General features: G+C 35.4%; 6 protein-coding genes, 2 non-coding genes and 1 pseudogene across 11 annotated transcripts; 6 read left to right on the plus strand and 3 right to left on the minus strand.

The window, feature by feature from the left end:
* The first annotated feature begins 2 nt into the window (after positions 1-2).
* On the plus strand, positions 3-219 carry F55B12.13. The gene has a single exon (NR_069919.1). It is a non-coding gene; the product is annotated as an Unclassified non-coding RNA F55B12.13 (non-coding RNA).
* A 1407-nt stretch (positions 220-1626) lies between these two features.
* Positions 1627-3746, plus strand: ceh-24 (Homeobox protein ceh-24). Its single transcript, NM_074018.5, has 8 exons — positions 1627-1719; positions 1838-1997; positions 2373-2508; positions 2554-2618; positions 3003-3205; positions 3250-3374; positions 3422-3509; positions 3561-3746. The coding sequence occupies exons 1-8, from the start codon at positions 1705-1707 to the stop codon at positions 3666-3668; spliced, it is 900 nt and encodes a 299-aa protein (NP_506419.3). The 5' UTR covers positions 1627-1704; the 3' UTR covers positions 3669-3746.
* Positions 3747-3769: 23 nt separating this feature from the next.
* F55B12.2 (Carbohydrate sulfotransferase) lies at positions 3770-5373 on the minus strand (the record flags this gene model as incomplete). The annotated part of the gene is made up of 8 exons (NM_074019.3): positions 3770-3963; positions 4009-4166; positions 4290-4427; positions 4474-4608; positions 4656-4798; positions 4844-4896; positions 4943-5037; positions 5306-5373. The coding sequence occupies 8 exons, from the start codon at positions 5371-5373 to the stop codon at positions 3770-3772; spliced, it is 984 nt and encodes a 327-aa protein (NP_506420.3).
* A 2383-nt stretch (positions 5374-7756) lies between these two features.
* sel-10 (F-box/WD repeat-containing protein sel-10) lies at positions 7757-11376 on the plus strand. Of its 3 annotated transcripts, none has more exons than NM_074020.8 (11): positions 7757-7850; positions 7916-7983; positions 8026-8122; positions 8357-8491; positions 8540-8685; positions 8734-8853; positions 8914-9306; positions 9654-9879; positions 9929-10111; positions 10419-10560; positions 10611-11376. In NM_074020.8, exons 1-11 carry the CDS (start codon positions 7761-7763, stop codon positions 10772-10774), a joined length of 1764 nt encoding a protein of 587 aa, NP_506421.1. In that variant the 5' UTR covers positions 7757-7760; the 3' UTR covers positions 10775-11376. The 3 variants fall into 3 exon arrangements, 2 of the variants coding, with proteins under 2 accessions (NP_506421.1, NP_001023975.1); NM_001028804.6 differs by having other exon boundaries at positions 8032-8122; positions 10611-11375; NR_003169.1 differs by having other exon boundaries at positions 7761-7850; positions 8032-8245; positions 10611-10774.
* A 71-nt stretch (positions 11377-11447) lies between these two features.
* Positions 11448-13618, plus strand: hpo-31 (CCA tRNA nucleotidyltransferase 1, mitochondrial). Its single transcript, NM_001028805.10, has 7 exons — positions 11448-11605; positions 11659-11815; positions 11861-11956; positions 12005-12122; positions 12558-12675; positions 12727-13310; positions 13366-13618. Exons 1-7 carry the CDS (start codon positions 11556-11558, stop codon positions 13551-13553), a joined length of 1311 nt encoding a protein of 436 aa, NP_001023976.1. The 5' UTR covers positions 11448-11555; the 3' UTR covers positions 13554-13618.
* Positions 13619-14008: 390 nt separating this feature from the next.
* Positions 14009-15447, minus strand: F55B12.11 (annotated as a pseudogene). The gene is made up of 2 exons: positions 15374-15447; positions 14009-15001 (listed from the first exon to the last, which is right to left on the minus strand). Coding segments are annotated over exons 1-2 (1067 nt in total).
* Positions 15448-16490: 1043 nt separating this feature from the next.
* On the minus strand, positions 16491-16647 carry F55B12.14. Its single transcript, NR_069920.1, has one exon. It is a non-coding gene; the product is annotated as an Unclassified non-coding RNA F55B12.14 (non-coding RNA).
* Positions 16648-16662: 15 nt separating this feature from the next.
* Positions 16663-19303, plus strand: nrf-5 (Nose resistant to fluoxetine protein 5). Its single transcript, NM_074023.9, has 9 exons — positions 16663-16803; positions 17210-17511; positions 17558-17650; positions 17699-18034; positions 18227-18414; positions 18461-18553; positions 18596-18725; positions 18772-18846; positions 18922-19303. The coding sequence occupies exons 1-9, from the start codon at positions 16665-16667 to the stop codon at positions 19219-19221; spliced, it is 1656 nt and encodes a 551-aa protein (NP_506424.2). The 5' UTR covers positions 16663-16664; the 3' UTR covers positions 19222-19303.
* Positions 19304-19508: 205 nt separating this feature from the next.
* Positions 19509-21373, plus strand: str-165 (Serpentine receptor class r-10). Its single transcript, NM_074024.3, has 9 exons — positions 19509-19632; positions 19929-20131; positions 20177-20264; positions 20321-20399; positions 20445-20579; positions 20621-20762; positions 20805-20936; positions 20996-21173; positions 21222-21373. Exons 2-9 carry the CDS (start codon positions 19940-19942, stop codon positions 21281-21283), a joined length of 1008 nt encoding a protein of 335 aa, NP_506425.2. The 5' UTR covers positions 19509-19632; positions 19929-19939; the 3' UTR covers positions 21284-21373.
* The last annotated feature ends 171 nt before the right edge of the window (positions 21374-21544 follow it).

Here is a 21544-nt window from a genome sequence, read left to right on the forward strand (position 1 = left end):
TCGGTTGCTCACTCAAAAGTGTAAGTATCTCTTGATAACTGACTCCATTGTTAGCTGAAAAGACCGCCAACATGGCTCTTCTTCTGAATTCGAGTGCTCTTCGTCGTCTTCTGAAGACTCTTGATTGGGGTCTCCGGAAGGAAGAAAAATATTATACGAGATGAAGATGCGCAGAGATAAACGAAAGTGAACAAGTTGAGAAGCTCATAGTCTCTAAACTTTTACAGAGATAATCGAAGTTGATTTTAAATAAGTTAACTTGCCAAATTGTTTTGATACTCACTTTTTTTGAAGAAAATATAAACCATTTGAAACCGTGAAAGTACCAAGTTTTAGAATTTTTTAATCAACTTCGGTTACCATATTTTTCTATTAGTCTTGCAACCCATTCCCCATTTTGACAATTCGAATCTCGGTACATTTTTCAAATACAGTATTTTTCCTATTAGCTCTCCCCTTGCCCCACTTTGACAGTTCATATATCGGTTCTCGTTAGTTTACAAAATACGTGCAAAATATTTTTTTACACTTTGACTGTGAATCACTTTTGATAAAACAGAATACAACTGGTTATGAGATACAAACCTTGAAAGTAGAGCAATAAACGATCAAGTTTATAAGGAAAGATGTACTCAAGTTTTTAGAAAAAAAAATCTTGCTCGTTTTTTCATAACTTTCTTGTTTTATTCAGTTTTATCATCATCTTCCCATTTTATTCCTGATCGCTTACACCAATCTCTTTTCAGTTAGATTTTTTAAACAGAGCATCCGTTTAGTGTCTTCTTCCCCAACAATCTGTGGATGCTTATGAAATTACGAGCCGCCCGTATGTGTGGTGTGTTGGCAAGTCTTGCGCTCAAAATTCCTTCATTCGAACCGGAATTCGATTTATAACAAGGAGCCCCCGAAAAGGGAGCTTCGATACGGTAGTTTAGGAGCCAACTAAACCCAATAAGACAAAGAAGTAGTTAGTGTGGTTTGAAGCGGCAATCAGAGGATACTGAGAACCAAGAAGAATTGGTTTTGAAACGACAAATCGAGAGAGTGATGGAAAGAGATCCGCCCCTCTTTTGTTTTCAAGAAACATTGCAAAACTTCACAAAACAGAAAAAGCACATTATCTTCACTCTTCCGTTTCACACTTTCAGGTTTTTAAAATTCGAATCTAGTGTCTAGAGATGCTTAAACTGTACGTATCTTAATATTTAGTTAGGCCAGAATGTGTCCATCCATCATATGAATGGTATCTTAGAAGCATATTGAATTTGATCATCTCCATAAAAGCTTTAACGGTTCTGAAACTACTTTGATTAAAATACAACTATCTCACCGGGTCGAGGCGTGAGCCTCTCACTCGCTTTTTTTGTCGCCCTTATATCGCCCTATCGGTTGCCTTGTGGGCAATTTTCGCCAGCGCCTTTTTGTGGCAGATTATTATCATGTAGATGCTCCCAAACGTTAAAAGATTTAAATTTTCTAAAACTACAAAAACTGCAATTTTTCACACTTTTTTTTCACAACTACATATTTCTTCAAAATATTCATCATATTCGAGTCAGTATTATTTTTTTAATTCTTTATCGTTCGTTGCACTTTCACATATCTCTACTTCAACTTTCAAATACGCCATTTTTCAGAAATCAACTCTTCCCTTCTTACCCATAATCTTCAGAAACATCTGCAGCAGCTCTCTGCCTTGGAAGTATGAGCGAGAAAGAGGTACCGTAGTTTGTATCTTCTCGGAGAAGCACCGCCCATTTTTGACTTGGTCCCGCCAATCCTAACCGGCGTCGAATAACACATTTTCATTTGTCATGTTTATATTTCAAACTTTCAGACGCCGTCTCCTGTTCTGGATGTTAAAAAAGAAAAGAATGAAGAGACTGGAATTGATGAGGAGAAGAGCTCGGAAGATGATTGCTCCAAAAGATCGAAGGTTAAATCCAATCCCTCCAAGTTTTCAGTCAACAGCATTTTATCACCATTGGAGAGTTTAGGTAAGCTGCAGAGTGTGATAAACTCACTCTTTTTTTTAATTTTCACTTTGTCTTCTTGAAATTGTGTTCATGAAATCAATCGTCGAATATCAAACAATGCTTACTGGTTTCAAAGATTGTTGAATTTAATTCATTTAAAAACACATTTTAGTAAAAAGTTGCATGAACCATTCTAATTTGGTAACGATCCATGTAATTAAAAATGTTTTAAAAACAGTATCGCAGCTCGTACTCATCTGGTCTTTGTTTTCATGTTTCCCGCCATTTTCAATGGCTGTTGAATCAAACGCAATAATGGGGCTGAAGTGGTTGCTCCACGAGAGCTCTCTCATCACTTCTTTCTTCCAATTCTAACCAAAAATCGTTCCATTGCAGTTCGTGTACAACAACAGCTTCTCAAAATGGCTGCATCAAAATCTGGAACACCTGGAACAAATGCAGGAGTTCCTGGTGCGTTTCCGTATGGTCCAGGTAGACTTCCAGGCAATTATTTTGCAGGACCATTTCCTGGGTGAGTTGGGACACTTAATTTTTTGATTAGCGGTCCCATTTTCAGTTACAGCGGAGCTCAACCAAATTGGTACAATGGGAATGATCCAAGATTTGCAGCAGCTGCAGCTTGTACGTTTCAATGTTTCATTGTTTCGATATTTGTTTAATTGAACATTTTAGTAGTTTTAAATGGTGCATGTTTGCATTAGATTATAAATTTTGGAAATAGGCAAAAGTTGGTCTATAGTTTTAATGGGAATTCACAACTATTCATGACTTAAACTTATTTATTTAAATTTTTAAAGACGCAGAACCATTGCAAATCAAAAATTCAAAATATTGTAATTGAAACCATACGAGTTTGAGAAACATAATTTTAGTGCGCATGTGCCAAAATTGAATGCATTAATCTATAGACAAAACACTTTTAAAAAAGTGATTGAAATGGGACTTGGATGACCACTATGTATGTAAATATTTTCTTTCGATACTGCAAAATTCCGCAATTTTCAGTACTTCCGTGCTCTATTGATCCAGTTAGATCTGCTATAAATCATCAATTTTCAATGAGTTCAATGAGTCAACGACGGAAAAGAAGAGTCCTATTCAGTCAGGCACAAGTTTACGAATTGGAACGAAGATTCAAACAAGCGAAATATTTAACTGCTCCGGAAAGGGAGCAACTGGCTAATTCGATTCGGTTGACTCCAACGCAGGCAAGCTTTACATTTTTAATGCATCAGTTTTGATTGTTTTTCAGGTGAAGATCTGGTTTCAAAACCACCGATACAAGTGCAAGCGTCAGGAGAAAGAAAAAGCAATGAGTGGTCTTGGACACAGTGAAGATGGAAGCTCACCCCCACCAGATAACGATGATGATGACGAGTATGACTTTTTTATTTATTTTATTGAACTAAACTTCTAATTTCCAGCAAATACTCTATTGAAATGGATGATAAAGATGACGAGGAGGAAGAAGAATCAGAAAAACCAGTGTTAAAGCCAAGTGGAGTATTTGGGGTTAGTTTTAAGAGTAGAGGAACATAATTTTTTTGATTAGTTATTTTGTAGCTCCCCTACCCTCCAAATGCTGCTGCAGCTGCCGCCGCTGCAGCGGCTGCGTTCAATTTTCCTTTTGCTGCACAAGGACCGAATCCCGCCTATTATATGCGTTGGTGATGATTTTAAATTCAATTTTCAAAGTATGATCTCCAAGCTTTTTTTGTTTGAAATTTAGAATAAATATTTATAATTTAAGTTTTCAAGGCGACGGAAAAAATTTATTTGAAAAGTTTCCATGATGTTAATAGTTGTTTATATTCATCATCCAAGTGATTTGTATCAAAATTGAAGATCAAATAATCAAAGAAGTAGATTTTGTGAAGATACTCTCGGACTACAGAATCCTCGTTCACTTGTTGTTCAGCCTGAACTCTTCCCACTGATTTGTGGGTACCATGTAACGTTTCACCAGCTGAAACTAGACATTGCCACTGTAGGTATAAGGTAAAAATCTTACTCATTGATTCGTTTGAGATCTTGGTAATAAGTGTGTCAGAAACACGATTTGTGTATAGAATATCTGTGAGTTGAGTAATTGCAGCATGTCTACTTTGATAGTCGAAGCCAATTTTAATGAGGTGATATTGTGAGAAGGTTTCTTGGAAGTTACAGTTCCTGGAAATTTGAAAAGTGAATTTATGTAGAGTTTATTGTCAAGCGACATTTAAAAGTTTAAAAGTTGAAAACTAAAGGTCAAAGAAACAAAACCGTGACTATTTCACAAATATAGTCTCCTACCATGTAATTGGCGCGGCATGTCTGTCTATCGAAGACGACGAAGCTTCATCTGGGTCATTCTCATAACTTTTCAGACTTTTATACACATTTCTCACAACACATCGCATATTGTCACCGCAATCCCAGCATCCATTGTCACTAAAAATGTGGCATGTTTCTCTTAAGTTTAGAGAACTCAACTCACTTTTTACAAACGTGCAAATAGAATGAGATGAATCTATCAAAGGGATCCCGGATGAACGCAAATTTTGTGAGATTTTGATATTGTTCCACGTTTTTTTGAGGAATGTGGAACTCTGGATCTTTGTGAGAGCATACTCTGAAAAAGTTTTTGACTACTTTAAAGAATTAGAGAGACTATTGTACCTTTCAGACATCCACGTATCATTTAAAGATCGATTTTGGTTCTGAAACTCTGTTTCATTGTGTAGTAAGCACATTATATTGATTAAAAGTTGGGACATCGATTTTCGAATTCCACATGATAAAATCTTATATTTAGGAGCAATCTGAAACAAGACTGATCTTCTAGGACAGCACTTTCTAAAACGTACAAATAGATCCGATCTAATATTTACATATGGTTGGATGAAGTCAAGGTGATTATCTGACATTAGAAGAAGTATGCTTCTAGTGCAAGTTTCAACAGTTACCTCTAAGTTGGCGAATTTCAGATGCCATTCCGTAATAGTATAAGATAACTATGAAGTTGATGGCAAATGCTTGAAATATGATTCTGTTTTTTGAACTGAAACAGTTTAAGCATTAAAGGAAGCATTGAAATCAATACAAAATTAAAATTGAAAAACAAAAAACTAAACCATTGAGGTCTGAAACATTCTTAGTTTAAAAAGTGAGTATTTTGCAATAAAACACATGCTTTGGCTTCTAAATTCACAGATTTGAAACGTTACAGAACTTATTTCAGCAATCGAATTAAAAGAAAATTTCCCATAAAATGCTGTAATCATTTTTTCCCTGAAACCTACAGTAGTATCGAGTCCTAATCAACTTACCGATCCGCAGACTGTTTTCTAACAATTTTCAGATTTGTCAGTAGAAATAAATGCCCATTCTTGGTCATGATCATTTGGTAACCATAAAAGATCGTCGTTGTCTTTTGATTCTCGTTTGCCAAATAGAGCAAGACACGGTTGTTTGATGCCAAAACGGAGGGAGTAGACACAAAAATGGGACAGAATAGAGTGTGGAGTGATTTTTAAAATGTAAACATTTCCAGGATATGAGCCACAAAAAGGGATATAGACCGGCAGCAAACATTACTGTACATGATGTATGAAAAAAAGAATGCCGACCAATCAAAATCACATTGAACGATGGTTGTGTCTGGATCTCAATGATCTCGGATGAAAATGGGAGTAATTAAATTGTGCCTAAAAGTAGTTTCAAAGTTGCATCCATTTTTGATGCTTCCACTTCAACTTTTGAACACACGTAGATTACCAGAATTTCAAATCGGATCAGAAAGTAAATACCGTAGTTCTTTTGTTGTAGGGGTGGGCGGTAATCAAGGAATTTTCTAAAAAATGTTCAATTTCGGCAATTTCTGAACATGCCGTTTTTCGATAAACCAACAAACAGATCATCATATTGTAATCAAAAAGTTTGTAAGTTGGCCATTTATATTTGAAAATAAATAAAGCTCTACAAAAATAATACATTTGTTTTTCTGAAATACCCATTTTTAATAATTTGTGGGCAACATATAATAGTCTTAACAACAGACTGAACACTTTTTAATTTTAAATCAGGTATACCCACTATTTCATTTTCTAGACACCATACCGAAAACCCTAAATTTTGGCAACACGTATGATGTTGGTATTTGATTTTATCCTTAAATTTACAATTAGAGCTCATTTTTATTCTGTTTTTGTTTCTATAGTTTTGCAGTTCAAATTTTAATTATAATGTGAAAATCTTCCAAGAAAACATTTTTTCAGCTTTCCAAAATCGTTCTACAGAAATTTCCGAATTGGTCAGGTCTCTTTCAACTAATCGAATTTTTTGACATACTGGAGCTGGACTAGTATCAAAATTGCCAAATTATTTTAATTTAATTATTTTCATGTTTCGTCGTCCTTTTTTTATCGAAATGATATAGGTAGAAAGGCGTGAAAATAAAAATATATTTCACGAATTTATTGTCTGATACCAACGTCATTCTTGAATAGATTTGGATTTTATTTCAGTTTTTATTTCACTAAATAAACATATCAAAAGTGTTGGAAATTGTGGCTCCTCCTGAAGTCGAACAATCGGAATTTCCGTTTTCAGAGAATGTAGGCTATTTCAAATAATCGTATTTTTCGGTTTTGTGCAATTTCTAGCATATTGAATATATATCTTGCAAATGTGATGTGTTGCTGACAAATATGAATTTTAACTTTCGCTGATAAATATCAGTACAATTTATGAATTGAATCCTCTCAATCACATCTCAATTCTTTCATATTCGTCCCCCCGCAATACAAAGCCAATAAAGTGTGAAAAACAAAGAAATGGAGCAAATAGTGAGCTATGACTCAACTAACGTATTTCAGATGGGAATTGCAGTTTAGTCATGAATGTGTTATCATATCAGAAATAGTTCTTGACATTTGTGAAGAAATATTATACAGAAATTCCAAAGCGATTGTTTCCAATTGTGGCAGGTGTTCGTGTCTCTTTTTCTGTCAGTTTATGGTATTCATTTCCATAAAATTACCCCCTCGGTAGCCACAGATGGTCATAATTCTTTTGAATTCAGTTATGGAAATACCACATTACGTTCAGAATGTTACAGATTTTAAATCATTTTTCTTTTGTGGTTGTAAATTGAATCACTTGTTTTAAAAAACCATATTACCTATATGTATTATTTTATTCAAAAACTGAATTAATATACTCAGTTTAAAATTTCAAAACAAGAGTTTTCGTGGGATGCAGTTCGTTTTTTAAATTCCTTATTATCCTGAAATTTATAAGGATGGTTTACTTGTGCAATACGAAACAACCTTTCCGTAAAAATGATTTTGAAACAAGGTTGAACACATTTTTCTGCACCATCATGAAGGACGAGAACCCAGCTGTCATATGCAACAGCAGTGACCATCGAACACCTGCTTCTTCTGTGAAACTGATTATGTGACCGACAAGTCGGACATTTTATATTTTATTTTACACGAGAATATTTGTTGAAGTTATCTTATCAACTTTATACACTTTATATGCATAGAAAATGTTTCATCGTGTGAACATCAAGTGAACAAACGTGCGCGTCGGAAAATGCGTCAAGCGGTTATTGGCGCACTACTGGATGCCTTGACGCATATCGCGTGCAAAAAGCTTTCATCTTCTCTTCTCATTTTCTCACGAAAATCATAGTTTTATCGACTTTCCTTTTGTGTTCAAATTCTTCATTCCCAGTAGTTTTTGTCCTTTATTCATTTCCAATTCTTTTTCAGCCATATGTGGCCACGAAATGATGTACACATGGATGATGGATCGATGACACCGGAGGACCAGGAGCCTGTTACCGATAATGATATGGAATATAATGTATGTTAACATTTACAACCCTTTTCAGAATATAATTTAATTCTAATTGAAATGTTTGTCTTCAGGACAATGGAGAAGAAAGCTCGTACAGCAATGGCTCTTCTTCCAGCTACAATGCTGACAAATTATCGTCGTAAGCCTTTTTGTAGTGAATATTTATAGCAAAACGTACCAGTTCCAGACCTTTGCAACACAAACTTGATTTATCGGCTTCTCCCTCTCGAAACAACGACCTCAATCCGCGTGTCGAACATTTGATCGCATTATTCAAGGTAAACATATTGATTGATTGTCGCGATCAATCTTTCAGCGTTGCGGCTAATACACATGCAATAAATTAATATTTGAATGCGACAATAATTAGTAACATGACAAAACAATGCATTCAAGCTCCGGTGAGGGTGACCTGTGTATTATTGATTTTTCCAAACCTTGAAGAGAGCACCTCAGCCAGGCATATTCGCTCTATTTTTGCTGAAAAAAAGTGTAATTTGAATTCATTTTAGGATCTATCAAGCGCGGAACAAATGGATGCATTCACACGTCTGCTTCAGGAATCCAACATGACAAATATTCGACAGCTGCGTGCCATTATTGAACCCCATTTCCAGCGTGATTTCCTCTCCTGCCTCCCTGTCGAGGTATTTGTGTTGAAACGGAAAGAAAAATTATAAATATAACTTTTTCAGCTCGGAATGAAAATCCTTCACAATTTAACCGGATATGACCTGCTCAAAGTGGCACAGGTGTCGAAAAATTGGAAATTGATATCTGAAATTGACAAAATTTGGAAGAGTCTTGGTGTCGAAGAGTTTAAACATCATCCAGATCCCACGTAATACTTTTGAACGGGAATTATTTGAGATTAGTATTATCTTTTCAGAGACCGAGTTACTGGTGCGTGGCAAGGAACTGCAATTGCTGCTGGAGTCACTATTCCTGATCACATTCAGCCATGTGATCTTAATGTTCATCGATTTCTAAAGTTGCAGAAGTTTGGAGAGTACGTTTATTGGAAATATTATTTTTAAAGACGTTCCGATCACATTCGATTTATTTTCAGTATCTTCGAACGCGCTGCTGACAAGTCACGTTATCTTCGAGCCGATAAAATTGAAAAGAACTGGAATGCGAATCCAATTATGGGGTCAGCAGTGCTACGAGGACACGAAGATCATGTAATCACTTGTATGCAAATTCATGATGATGTCTTGGTGACTGGATCTGACGATAACACTCTTAAAGTATGGTGTATTGACAAAGGAGAGGTTATGTACACACTAGTCGGCCACACTGGAGGAGTTTGGACATCACAGATTTCTCAATGCGGAAGATATATTGTTAGCGGGTCCACTGATAGAACTGTAAAAGTTTGGAGTACTGTAGATGGTTCACTTCTTCATACACTTCAAGGACATACTTCCACTGTTCGATGCATGGCTATGGCTGGTTCCATGTAAGGCTATTCACTATGATAACTGCTTGGAAAAAGAAATTTAATACTGAAAATTTCGGGTTTCGTACAGTTGAATTCCCTAATTTGCGAGCTATATCAAATCTTGATGGAAAGTTTTTGATTTGTAGATCATTTATATCTTAAGAAAATTATTCTATCTAATTTCACAAAAAAAGTTTATGGTAATTTTTTTAAAACTTTTGTTTCAAAATAGAAAAACACGAACGTGTATTTGGTTGTTTAAGACTTTTTTAATACATTTTCTATCTTAAAAATGAGAAGAAAACGAAAAATCTCGCTGAATAACCACACTTTCAACCCATACATTTTAATTTTAATACTTTCAGACTTGTCACTGGATCACGAGATACCACTCTTCGTGTATGGGACGTAGAATCCGGACGTCACCTGGCAACTTTACATGGCCATCATGCAGCCGTTCGATGCGTTCAATTCGATGGAACAACTGTTGTTTCGGGAGGATATGATTTTACCGTTAAAATTTGGAATGCTCATACTGGGAGATGTATCCGTACTCTGACCGGTCATAACAATAGAGTTTATTCTCTTCTCGTACGTTTTTCTTATAACAAAATCCGAAAAATAATGTTTTTGTTTTCAGTTTGAAAGCGAGCGATCGATCGTGTGCTCTGGCTCTCTGGACACTTCAATTCGCGTGTGGGATTTTACACGACCGGAAGGCCAAGAATGTGTGGCTCTTTTGCAAGGACACACCTCACTTACATCCGGAATGCAACTTCGAGGCAATATTCTCGTGTCATGCAATGCAGATAGCCATGTTAGAGTAAGTATAGAGATGTAAGATTGAGAAACTTGTCATAGTTAAACATTTGTACGAGAGTCTGAATCGCTCTCCTGTTAAACAATTAGAGACCAATTCCAATTAATAAAATTGGTCCTGATGTTTCACTGCGTTTTCTGTCTCTCTGCGGCTGTTTCTACAAAAGCCAATATTCGATGGCAAACAAAGGTGTACGGATCTGAAATGATTTTCAAAAGTATGGAAAAGCACAAAAGCGTAGTAGATAAAGTAACCCTCACATTGTGAGAACATTGAAAAATTGTATTATTTTTTTAAATCATTTTTTCAGGTATGGGATATTCACGAGGGAACTTGTGTACACATGCTTTCTGGACATCGATCCGCTATCACTTCACTTCAATGGTTTGGACGAAATATGGTAGCAACGAGTAGTGACGATGGAACTGTCAAATTGTGGGATATTGAGAGAGGTTAGATCACATAAATTACAGATAGTTTTACCCATAAAAAAATTTTCCAGGTGCACTGATTCGAGATCTAGTAACTTTGGATTCTGGAGGCAATGGTGGCTGTATTTGGAGACTTTGTTCTACTTCTACGATGCTAGCGTGTGCAGTCGGATCTCGTAACAACACCGAGGAGACCAAAGTTATCCTTCTCGACTTTGATGCTGTATACCCTTAACGAATTCTCGAATCTCTGCCCCTGTACATAGAATGTTCTTGCTTAGGAACTAATATTGTACACGATGCCCTCATTTTTAAATCAACAATGCTATCATATCATGGAATATAGTCAAAAGCCAACAGTATTGAAACGTCAAATTTGAGGAAAAACGAATTTATGTGTCTATTCAACTCGTTATATCCCGGCCCGCCACTATAATTTTTCTTTTTTTTACTATTTTTTGTCAGATTCTGTCTCACACTCTTCTCTTTCTCTTTTCGATTGTTTCCCATTAAGTTATCGGGTTTGATTGATTTTATATTTTTATTCAAATGATGGGCTCACTACTCCCAGATTTTGATTTCCTTTATACAATAGTTCAGTCAGTATGTTAGTCCTTATGTGACTTCTTTTTGATCTAATGAGCTTTTTAGTCCCTGTCGGTTCCCTCTTTTTTCGCTTTCATTTTTCGTAAAAACTACTTGTCAAAATTCAAAGTTCTACCCTCGACATTGCCTTTTTTAAAATTTTTGTCTTCGTTTTATCGACTTATGCCAGACGTCATTCGATTAAGTAGGTTAATAACAATTATTTCATAATAATAAATATCGATTCGTGTCATCCGTCTATATGTGATTTTCTTTTAATATCTCTATTGGAGATTTCTCCAAATTATCCTGTAATTTTTCAGTGAGTGAATATCAGCTTTATGAAGTTTGTGTCTAAATTTTTGACCCCAACTACAATAATTAGTTTAACAACCAGAAGTCTATCAACAGCAAAAACTCCAACATACATCATGAATCAAATTGAGCCAACTACAATGAAAATTGATAATGAAGATTTTCGGCAAGTTCCGGATATTTGAAGAATCGTTTTAAGTTTAATTCTATATTTTTCAGAACTCTCTTCACACCTCAACTTTTGAAACTCCGTGATTTATTCGCCAAACGAAATTATGAGCTTCGAATTGCCGGTGGAGCTGTTCGAGATCTACTTATGAACATTCGACCGGCTGACGTTGACTTTGCCAGTACTGCAACACCGACTCAAATGAAGGTTTTAATTGTTTTCCAAATCTCAAAAAAAATATATTTTATTCAGGAAATGTTCGAAGAGGATAAAATTAGAATGCTTCATAAAAGAGGCGAAGAGCACGGAACAATCACGTGTCGCATTGACGATTGTGAAAACTTTGAGGTATTTAGTTTTTAGTTTAATAAATTTAATCTATATACATTTTCCCAGATCACAACGCTTCGTGTAGACATTGTGTGTGATGGAAGAAGGGCTCAAGTTGAATACACAACTGACTGGCAACTTGATGCAAATAGAAGAGATCTTACTATCAATTCACTGTTTTTGGGTTAGTATAGAAATTGGAAATTGAAAGCACTCCGCCCCCGAACCATGGGTCTCGTTAGGAATTGTCAGCAAAACCGTAAATTGAAACTTTCAATTAGTTTCGGCACTTCCGCCAAATTTCAAACATTTTCTGTTTTTTCCTGTTTTTAAAAATAATTTTTATACGGAATTGGATTTAAAATTTATAGTAATATGAAAACCCATTATTCACCTTTCAAATCCGCATAAATTTTTTCAAATCATCATTAGGAAATGAAAAATAATCAAAAACAACAGAAAATCGCCGAAATTAATTGAAAACGTGTGCATTCACGGGCTTTCCGCTAAATACCTAACGAGACCCATAGTTTGTGGGCGGAGTTTTTCAATTGGCAATGGAGCGCGTTCCCATAATATTATATTCTTTGCTCATGAAATATTGGAATTTCTTTTACAGATCTTCATGGAAACGTTGTCGACTATTTCGGTGGAATCAGAGACATTGAAACTCGGCGCATCGCTTTTGTTGGAGACGCTCGTCAGAGAATCCAGGAGGACTATTTACGAATTCTTAGGTTTTTACAATTATCATACATTTTCCTGTTATCAAAATCTCTATATTTCAGATATTTCCGTTTCTTTGGACGAATCAGTGACTGTACGGAACACGAGCACGACACAATTCAGGCGATTGTAGAGAACAAGGATGGTATGGCGGGAATAAGTGCCGAGAGAATTTGGACAGAACTCAAAAAGATTGTGGTTGGAAGAATGGCTGATGAGGTGTTAAAAGCGATGATTGAACAATGTGAATTACAAAAATATCTGGGACTTCCGAAGGAATGCAATCTAGAGAGATTTCATACAGTTTTTAATAGGTTTTCAAAAACTGTCGAGCCAATGACAATGATTGCATGCCTGTGTGAGGATGAACATCAAATCGCCGAATTTCATCGTATTACGAAGCTCTCGAACGATGAACGTCTCCTCGGTGAATTCATTCTTAGTGAACGACAATCTGCTGTTGAGAATTTAAAAAACGATGACTGGTGGATTGATAGAATTGTTGATTTGGAAGTACGTCCTGGTCACGAGAATCAACAGGATCGACTTCGTCAGCGACTTGTCCAACTTGCCAAAAGTGTGCTCGCTGATGAAGAAAGAATTCAAATGATTGAGAATTTTGAAGCTCCCAAGTTTCCAATAACTGGTTGGTTTTTTTTTGTAATATTGAATTAGAAATATTCAAAATTTTCCTATTCCAGGTCGTGATCTGATGGAAGCTGGTGTTCGAAAAGGTCCTCACGTCCGAAATGTACTCTATTATCTTTACAATTTATGGAAAGAATCAAGATTCACTGAAAGCAAATATTCTTTATTGGAGCGTGCCAAAGACTCGGACATTCCGGATTTGTCGAAAGAACGCCGAAAGTCGATATCCCCAAAACGTTAATTCGTTGTCCAAATTTTTTTTGAATTTGTTATTGTTTCTTTTGGAATATAAATTATTGTTGATCGAAATTTGCGTTCTTGCAATCAAATATCGATATTACACCACTTTAACAAGAGAGCTACATAAGTAGTCCTGAATTTTTAAAATATAGCTGGAAACTTCTGCTTTTTGTGTTCTGACTCATTTTCACAGTATCTACGGATATAGTCATGAAATTGAAGTAAATTTCAGTTAAGTCTCGAATTTCAAAAATTGGGACAGATCTAACTGGTTACTGTAGTTTTTCGTGGTGATGCAAAATCATTGAAATACCGAGTTGTACAACATTTTCTCAGTGAAATTCTCTTTCAAGAGGTCGGTCGGTCTTGTGAAATGATAGAATCTAACTCTACGAAGAAATACTTATTTATTTCAAATCAAAATTAAAAAAGAAGTATTTGAATTTAAACACATTTCAGTTCCATATTTTCATTACAAACGTGAAGCTGTTTCCTTGTTTAATACTAATCGTTGCAAGTGTTCCATCGTCTCTTCTAATATCGAATCCGTCGTTGAATCTTTGTTCACCTCGCAAGTTCAGATGATTTCCGTTTCGGGCATGGGGCAAGGCAAAACGTTTATGTTTCGTTTCATCAGAAATCTCTTTGTAATTTATTCCATTTAATACCACTTGAAGATTCAATGCTAGGACAAAGCCATCAAATTGAATATACGTAAGTTGTGAATTAGATCCACGAATCCAATGTTTCAAGAAAAGGTTCAACACTTTTTCATTTAAAATCAAATTCGGGCTTTTGAACTCTATAATTGGGCTGTTAATGCACATAAGATCATTCAATTTGACGCGCTTTCGCTGTTGGGAGATTTCGAAGATTTCGAAGTTTTGTATACAAATGTGGTGGTGTGTCTTCCGAAATGATGCCTTGGCTACAGAGAACTGCCTTGAAGTGCTCAAAAATTGTTGAAATGATTTTTTGAGGGCTTCTGACTGTTCAGCGATTTGCTTCATTGCCGAAAATCTTAAAATAAGATTTCTGATTTCAATTCCATTCAAGTTTGGAGTAAGACACTGATAGTCAATCTGAAAGCGCCCAGTCGCTTGAAGATGAACATCAATATTTTTTATGGATAGAATATCAAGAAAGTGTTCAGTCAAATTTCTCAGTGTCATTTCTCTGGAGACCGTTGGTTCCGGAAAAGTCTTGTGATATCCATTTCCATCGAAGTCCAACAATGTCACTGTTAGTTTTTGTAGCGCATTCAGATTGAAGTCGATAAAATCTTAATGCATTTCTCTCCGTAAAATCGTTACATGAATAACGAAATGACCGAAATTAATGAAAAGCGCAAAAAAGTTTCTGCCAGTTCTAAGTTTGAAACGGTGTGTTTTTATCATTAAACCTTTAATGATGTTCTTGGTCTTCCTGCTGATGAACGAGTACGAGATCCTGCAAAATAATACCACATGTTGAACATAATGGATTGCAAAGAATATTTGTAATATTAATTTATTTGTTAGGAAATACCAGAGCAAATATTTCGAGAGATATATGTTTCAAAAACTGCGGAATTTAATACCAAACTAGTTCCGAACCGCATTTGTAATTTTATAGTTTGTATTTTTTCATTAGACTTGTGGGATTATATATCGGTTGTCATAAGTTTGATTACAACTATTTAATAACAAAATATAGAAAAATATTTTGAACATTTCTTGTCAGTTGACAGTTTTTGATAAAACCTAAAACAACTGAGATATAGACTGTAAAAGTTAACCATAAAATGCATAAATAAACTTTTCAGACGGAAGAAAAACTCACCAACACTTCATATCCATATGTAGAAGTACCTTGATTCCACAATTTTTTGGCAGTTTTCCTAAAGGAAACGTTGAGACGATAGGATTCATTCTGAAAAAAAAACGTATAACTGATCATACAATACTGATGCACCATTGGCTCGCGAAGCAAAAAAAGACGCTGAAAAGGTAATTATTTTTCTTTCAACTTGCTCAATGCTTTGGAGAAATTATGAACCTTATAATAAAGTTTGATTAAATGTTGTTTAAATTTCGTTTTAATAAAACATTTTTTGGCACCTACACCCGGAGAAATCAACTTAGGCTGAAGCTAACCCATATAGTTTTTATTTTACAAGATCACAGACTCAAGATAAATTTAGTGCTAAACTCCCCAACAAAACTGTAAAACAAACAAAATAAACTGGACTAATAAAGCATATGATAATGTAAAATCAAAAAAAAGGAAATTGTGTAGTTGACAAAATTTTACCAATGAATGGTTTCTCTAGATTAATGCAAACTGCAATAAACAACAATACGGACTAAATGAAAAATTGCAATAGCATATCGACCGACGTCGTTTACATTCTGCCAATAGTCTCTGCAACAGGTCTCTTTTGTGCTCTCTGGTTGATGACGTCGATTCAATGCCCCATTGTAGCGCGCGCACATCTGTCTTTAGTAGGGTACGATTTATTTCTCTTATAGACAACATCTTTCAATCCATTAAGGTACTCACAATGGAAATATGCCCACTAGGAAATGATGAGTAAAAAAACAGAATATTTTGAAAGGTAGGATAAATCACACACTTCGTGAATTGTTGAGCAAAATTGGATTTTTTTTAAATGGAGCTGGTGCGAACTTTAGTTCAGTGACATTTCAGAGAACAGGATTACATTTAAAAAATACCCAGGTTTCGGTGAAATTTCTGAAACATGGCTACGGGGAGACTTTGACATAAAGATACAGTTTTTAGAAAAACTCTGGATGCAAAAATCTAACTTTGGCTTTTTTATTATTTCGTTTTTATAAGATGAGTCCTCATTCGCCAATATCAGTCTTCCCACAATCAAACCTCAACAAATCGATGTCACTTTACACTGCTCATCCACCGCCAGAAGGGTCACGCTTCAAGTCTGATTAATCATAAAAATACATCCGACAGCTGGTCTGAACTCTCTCAACAATCTATGATATTTCGTCTTGTGAACGAGGAGCACTTTGATTTAAAGAAACGTCCCAATTCGTTTTTTTTCTTGATTCACGAGAGCTTGATATTCAATTTTCCTGATTTTTATTTTGCAGAAATGTCGCGGAATTTTCACATATTTTTCCTGCTTGTTTCAATAATTCAAGTAGGAAATTCTGCTGACAGTTCGGAAATTACACATAAACCAGCAGGAATCTACGTTCGATTAAATCAAAAAGCAGTGGATTATGTCGCAGGTAAATTTATTTGTGATTGGTAAAAACTTTAAAAATCCTAATCTGAGTTGCATGGCAAACAAAGGAAGTTTTGAGAAGTTTGAAGCTTACATGTATATTGTTTGTCGCAGTTTTTTCTAATCAACTATCAATATACATATGTATGTTTAGATTTATAAAATCAACAATTGTTGAAAATTCCAAAAATGCCTGCCAAAAAGTTTTAGTTTCCGTGCACGTTAATTTATGCTTTTCTTACTTTGTAGAAGTATTCGGATATGAATCATTTGAGATCTTTTGAGTTAGATTTTCGATTCAGTTTTGTAAATTTTAAAAATATGAATTTTGGCTATTAAAATTTGAAAATGTGCTTGACCTTAAGGAAAATATAACCTTAATTGCCTTCAATCTATAAATGTCAATTCAGATTTGGCATCCGATGCTCTCCCAGCAATTCTCAATAACTTGAGCCCTCCCGATATTGTGACTGATATGGCTAAAATCACAAAGCTTCATATATCAAACGTTGCAAAGCCGAACCTCAGCGCAAAATTCATTGATGGAAAAGGTGTTGCCTACAATATATCATTGGCTTCCTTCCGTGCAAGTGCTTATGCTGAGATCAGTGTATTTGTGTGGTCATATGAAGGAGATTTCACTGCAGAGCTCCGCGAACTGTCTATCGAATCGGAACTTCATTTTGATTATAATGGAACTACTACTGTTAATGTGAGCTATCATGGATTCTTTGAATTTTTAAATTAAAATGTTTCAGGCTTCCGTTTGCAACGTAACTCATTCCGAACTTTCACTGGTGTTTCCACCTGGATCAAGTTTGTCAGCACTTCAATCGGAAATTAAAGGACAGGTAATCGAAACTTTTTTAAAATTTGGAAACAATCTGTTAATTTTTCAGATTGTCTCTGCTCTCCGTGATGCTGTCTGCACAACCGCTGTTGAAGCTCTCACATTCGTGATGGCACAGAAACCAATTCCACCTGAGAGCCCAAACTATCAGAAGCCAGAAGCAGGAGATCCAAATGGTTTCAGTGTCGCCGAGTTAGGAGCATCATTGTGCCAAGTTGACACAGTTAATGGATTTGAAGATTCGGAGCAAGAAGAGGGAAATGTGGAGACAACGGTTGCTCCAACACCGGATGATGATAACTCAACGTTGACAACCGAGGAAACTCAAAAATCTTATTGGGGAGTTGATTTGAGCGTTAATCATCCACCAACATTTACAGATGAGGTTAGTCACTAGCATGGCTATCACAAAAATTGTCGTCCAAAAGAAAAATTTGTTTTTTTGTTTAGTTTTGAGCTGAAATGTCCCACATTTTGTCACATCTGATGACGTCGGCACTCTTTCGAATCCGAATAAAACGCTCAACCTTATCTGCAGAGTTTATAATTAAGTGTCTCATAAACCTTTAAATTTCAGGATATGATTATTGGCCTTGATGGAGGAATTCTCTTCAACGGCTGGAAGGCCGACTCAGCTCAGCAGCTTCAAATTTTGAACAAGACCCGGCTTGATAAGAAAATGGTTGGAATTCTTCTCTCCGAGTACATCCCCAATACACTGTTTCATCATATTTACATGTATGACTTGGGAAATTTCAAACATAGGTAAGTTGCTCATGATGAGCCCAAATGTATGTTGAAAATTATTCAGATACACCCCAAGTTCACTTCCAAAAATACTGCAAAAACTTTCAAAGGCGGTGTGCTCAAAATGCTACGTGGAAGTTTCCGCTAATCTTACTGAGTAAGTGTCTGCTTGTAATTTCTAACAAACTGAAAGTTTCAGACAACCGATTCTCCAAATCGATGCTCATCTTGGAGCACGAGTTCAATTGTCTGGAAATGTCTCAATCATGTTCCATGGACGAGAACAACTCCATGATGTTCTTCATGCTAACACAAAGTTGCACGTCACGGTAGGCTACAATTAATGAACAGCTACGAAAATCTGAAAAATTACAGCTGAAGCCAACTGTCCGGCATTCGCGTATTTTTGGAGATGTTTCTCTGACTAATGTGGATGTCAACGTTTTTGATGTAAGTTGTATTCAAGAAAAACTAATTCTAAAGAATTTTTCCTGTATAAATCTGAAAGTCGAACAAAAATTTCAGCTTGGACTTGGCGGACCACTCGCTGCTCCAATCGAAAAGCTCTTCTCATTTGTGGTCCCACGTGTACTCTGGCCTCAAGTCAAAAAGCGTCTGCGCTTTGCGATGAACCGTCGTGGAGTCAAACTGCCAATATTCTGCGGAGTCGAACTAGAGCATACCGAATTGGACTTCGTTGATCATGCTGTACTCCTCAACACTGACTTCTCATTTGATTTGCCACTATTCTTGGCGAAGTTCAAAAAATATTTGGATGCGAAGAGCAAGATAAATCCAAACTTGCCGAAATACGTGATTATCTAATATTTTGAAAAGTCTGTTTTAATTTTTGAAAACGAAGTAATAGTCTGAAATATTGTTGGAGCATGGGAATAAAGTTTTTATACTGTTAACGTGTATTGGTTAATGGAAAAAATAAGCCAACATTTTAGATTGAACAACTTATTTCCTCTATTGTTATTACACCGCATTTTTAAACTTTGACAGTTCATATCTCTTGTGTCGTTTGTATTATTCAAAAGTTGCCAAGTATAAAAATCTTTTCCATTTATTTTTCTATCGATTTTTTGTTGATTATTTATTGAAATTCTTCAAATGGACTGAGATCTAACCTTTTCAAACAAAGTAAAGAAGTGGAATATTATTTGAGGACACACGGCAATGTATTTCTCTTTTTTTTTCCTTGAAATTCATGAATCTTCAATTTGACACAAGGTAATATAGTTTTTTGTGATGTACATATTAGATTGAATATCATTTTTACATATTTTCTAGAATAGTCAGAAAAATAATAGCTGCCAGGAAATTGGAAACCCCTCACGTTCCAAGTGGTTAATGTCAGTATGTTTTGTTCCTTTTTACATATATGTACTACCATCTGTGTTTTAAAACATCTTTGTTACTTCGTCCAACTTTCCTTTAATTTGAAATCTTATCAAAATAGATTTATAAACGCAAATCTAATAGACGCAAATCTTCTTTAAAATTTAATTTTTGCTTCATTTTTTTAGGATCATCAAAAATGACAAACTACGAGATACTTAAAAGTGCTGTTCAATGGATCTCATTCGTTTTCTCGATTTGCTTCAATTCAATTTTGATTTTTCTCATAATTACGCAGTCTCCAAAGAAAATGGGAAACTATCGATATTTGATGATCTATTTTTCCTGTTTCGCAATGTTTTTCTCAACTATCGATGTCATAGTTGCTCCGGTGAGTGCTGAAAACTAGGAAAATCTTAAATGAAAATTGATCCAGTTCATACATACGCATGGAACAAGTGCGACTGTCTTGATGAGGAGGAGTGATTCGGATACAATTGTAAATCTACAATATGTACTTTTGAGTGAGTTTAGAATTTGAAATTCTTATCTGAAACGGAAAAGAATCTAAAACTCTCAGTCCTCTTGTGCTCATGTTTTGGAGTGACTATAACCTTCTTCGCAATTCACTTCGTCTTCAGATACTTTGCCCTGGAAAGGCTAGTTTTCAGAAAAGTTAAACATTTTATAAATGTTTGTTCCAGAAAAGGCAGAATCTCATATTTTGATGGTCCCCGTTTAATCGTTTGGATTGCTGTTCCAATGTTTTTTGGCATTATATGGGGAACCACGGTTCTATTTTTTGCACTTCCCACTGATGAGACTACTGAACTCATTAGGTAAATGCCTCCAACTGTATTTTTTAAATTTAATATTTCAGAGAAAGCGTTATGAAACATTACAATCTGGAAATGGAAGATGTGATCTATGTAGGAGCGTCTTATTATCGGAGAAAAAGCGACGGAACATTGGAAATGATAGTTTCTAGTTTTATTGCCGCTTCTATTTTCTTTACGATGATGGTAGCGGTTTAATATTATATGGAAATATAATATTCATTGCAGGGAACATCATTTTCCGTTGTATGTTATTACGGTGTGTTGAGCTACCGAAGAATCGCAAATTTGCAGAACGAAGGAGAATCTGAATTCACGAAAAATTTACAAAAACAGTTACTAAAAGCTCTCTTTCTACAGGTGAGATATGTCTTACGGGAAAACAAAATTCTTAGAATGTTCAAATATTCAAATTTTAGGCGCTCATTCCAATTCTTTTGATGTATTTACCAGTTGGAACATATATGACTCTACCTGCATTAAATTTGGATTCTGAAGAATTCAGTAAATTTGTTACTCTTCTCTATGCTATATACCCAGCAATTGATCCATTACCCTTGTTCTTCGTAATTGATAACTATCGAATTGCGTTGAAAGGTAAGGAAAAGTTGTTGGTAACTTCAGTTAGAATTATTTTTACTCCAGGATACTTTCTTGGGTGTCCAGGAAATCAAAACAGGGTCTCAGTGGCTGGATCGGATAATTAAGTAACGACTGGAGAAACATCTGTCTTCAATATTTCGTTTGATCTCTTGAGCGTTTTATTTCAGTTTCTATAATAAATTGCTTTTATTGGTGTTTTTTTTTAAGTTGACGCCAGAAATCACGTTCTACAATAGTTAACTCACCTGTTTCAAAAACATAATACATGTTTCCTAGTACGTTGAGCATGCGTTTAGCAATATCTGGAAGTAACTTATTTTCAAAAAAGAAAGTTATCGCGTTGAACAACCAGTGAGCAAAGAGAG

The sequence above is a fragment of the Caenorhabditis elegans genome, chromosome V (genome assembly GCF_000002985.6).
Source record: "Caenorhabditis elegans chromosome V".
In the NCBI taxonomy this organism is placed as follows: domain Eukaryota; kingdom Metazoa; phylum Nematoda; class Chromadorea; order Rhabditida; family Rhabditidae; genus Caenorhabditis; species Caenorhabditis elegans.

Excerpts from the sequence above, each read along its gene's own strand:
- ceh-24 (NM_074018.5), top strand. Across the intron at positions 1,998-2,372 it reads ATCACCATTGGAGAGTTTAG|TTCGTGTACAACAACAGCTT; the intron begins GTAAGCTGCAGA and ends GTTCCATTGCAG. Across the intron at positions 3,375-3,421 it reads GATAACGATGATGATGACGA|CAAATACTCTATTGAAATGG; the intron begins GTATGACTTTTT and ends TCTAATTTCCAG.
- sel-10 (NM_074020.8), top strand. The coding sequence starts at position 7,761 with ATGTGGCCACGAAATGATGTACACATGGATGATGGATCGATGACACCG. Across the intron at positions 7,851-7,915 it reads ATAATGATATGGAATATAAT|GACAATGGAGAAGAAAGCTC; the intron begins GTATGTTAACAT and ends GTTTGTCTTCAG. Across the intron at positions 7,984-8,025 it reads AATGCTGACAAATTATCGTC|TTCCAGACCTTTGCAACACA; the intron begins GTAAGCCTTTTT and ends AAAACGTACCAG.
- hpo-31 (NM_001028805.10), top strand. The coding sequence starts at position 11,556 with ATGAATCAAATTGAGCCAACTACAATGAAAATTGATAATGAAGATTTT. Across the intron at positions 11,606-11,658 it reads ATTGATAATGAAGATTTTCG|AACTCTCTTCACACCTCAAC; the intron begins GCAAGTTCCGGA and ends TATATTTTTCAG. Across the intron at positions 11,957-12,004 it reads ACGATTGTGAAAACTTTGAG|ATCACAACGCTTCGTGTAGA; the intron begins GTATTTAGTTTT and ends ACATTTTCCCAG.
- nrf-5 (NM_074023.9), top strand. The coding sequence starts at position 16,665 with ATGTCGCGGAATTTTCACATATTTTTCCTGCTTGTTTCAATAATTCAA. Across the intron at positions 16,804-17,209 it reads AGCAGTGGATTATGTCGCAG|ATTTGGCATCCGATGCTCTC; the intron begins GTAAATTTATTT and ends ATGTCAATTCAG. Across the intron at positions 18,035-18,226 it reads CACCAACATTTACAGATGAG|GATATGATTATTGGCCTTGA; the intron begins GTTAGTCACTAG and ends TTTAAATTTCAG.
- str-165 (NM_074024.3), top strand. The coding sequence starts at position 19,940 with ATGACAAACTACGAGATACTTAAAAGTGCTGTTCAATGGATCTCATTC. Across the intron at positions 20,265-20,320 it reads TCTACAATATGTACTTTTGA|TCCTCTTGTGCTCATGTTTT; the intron begins GTGAGTTTAGAA and ends TAAAACTCTCAG. Across the intron at positions 21,174-21,221 it reads CTATCGAATTGCGTTGAAAG|GATACTTTCTTGGGTGTCCA; the intron begins GTAAGGAAAAGT and ends TTTTTACTCCAG.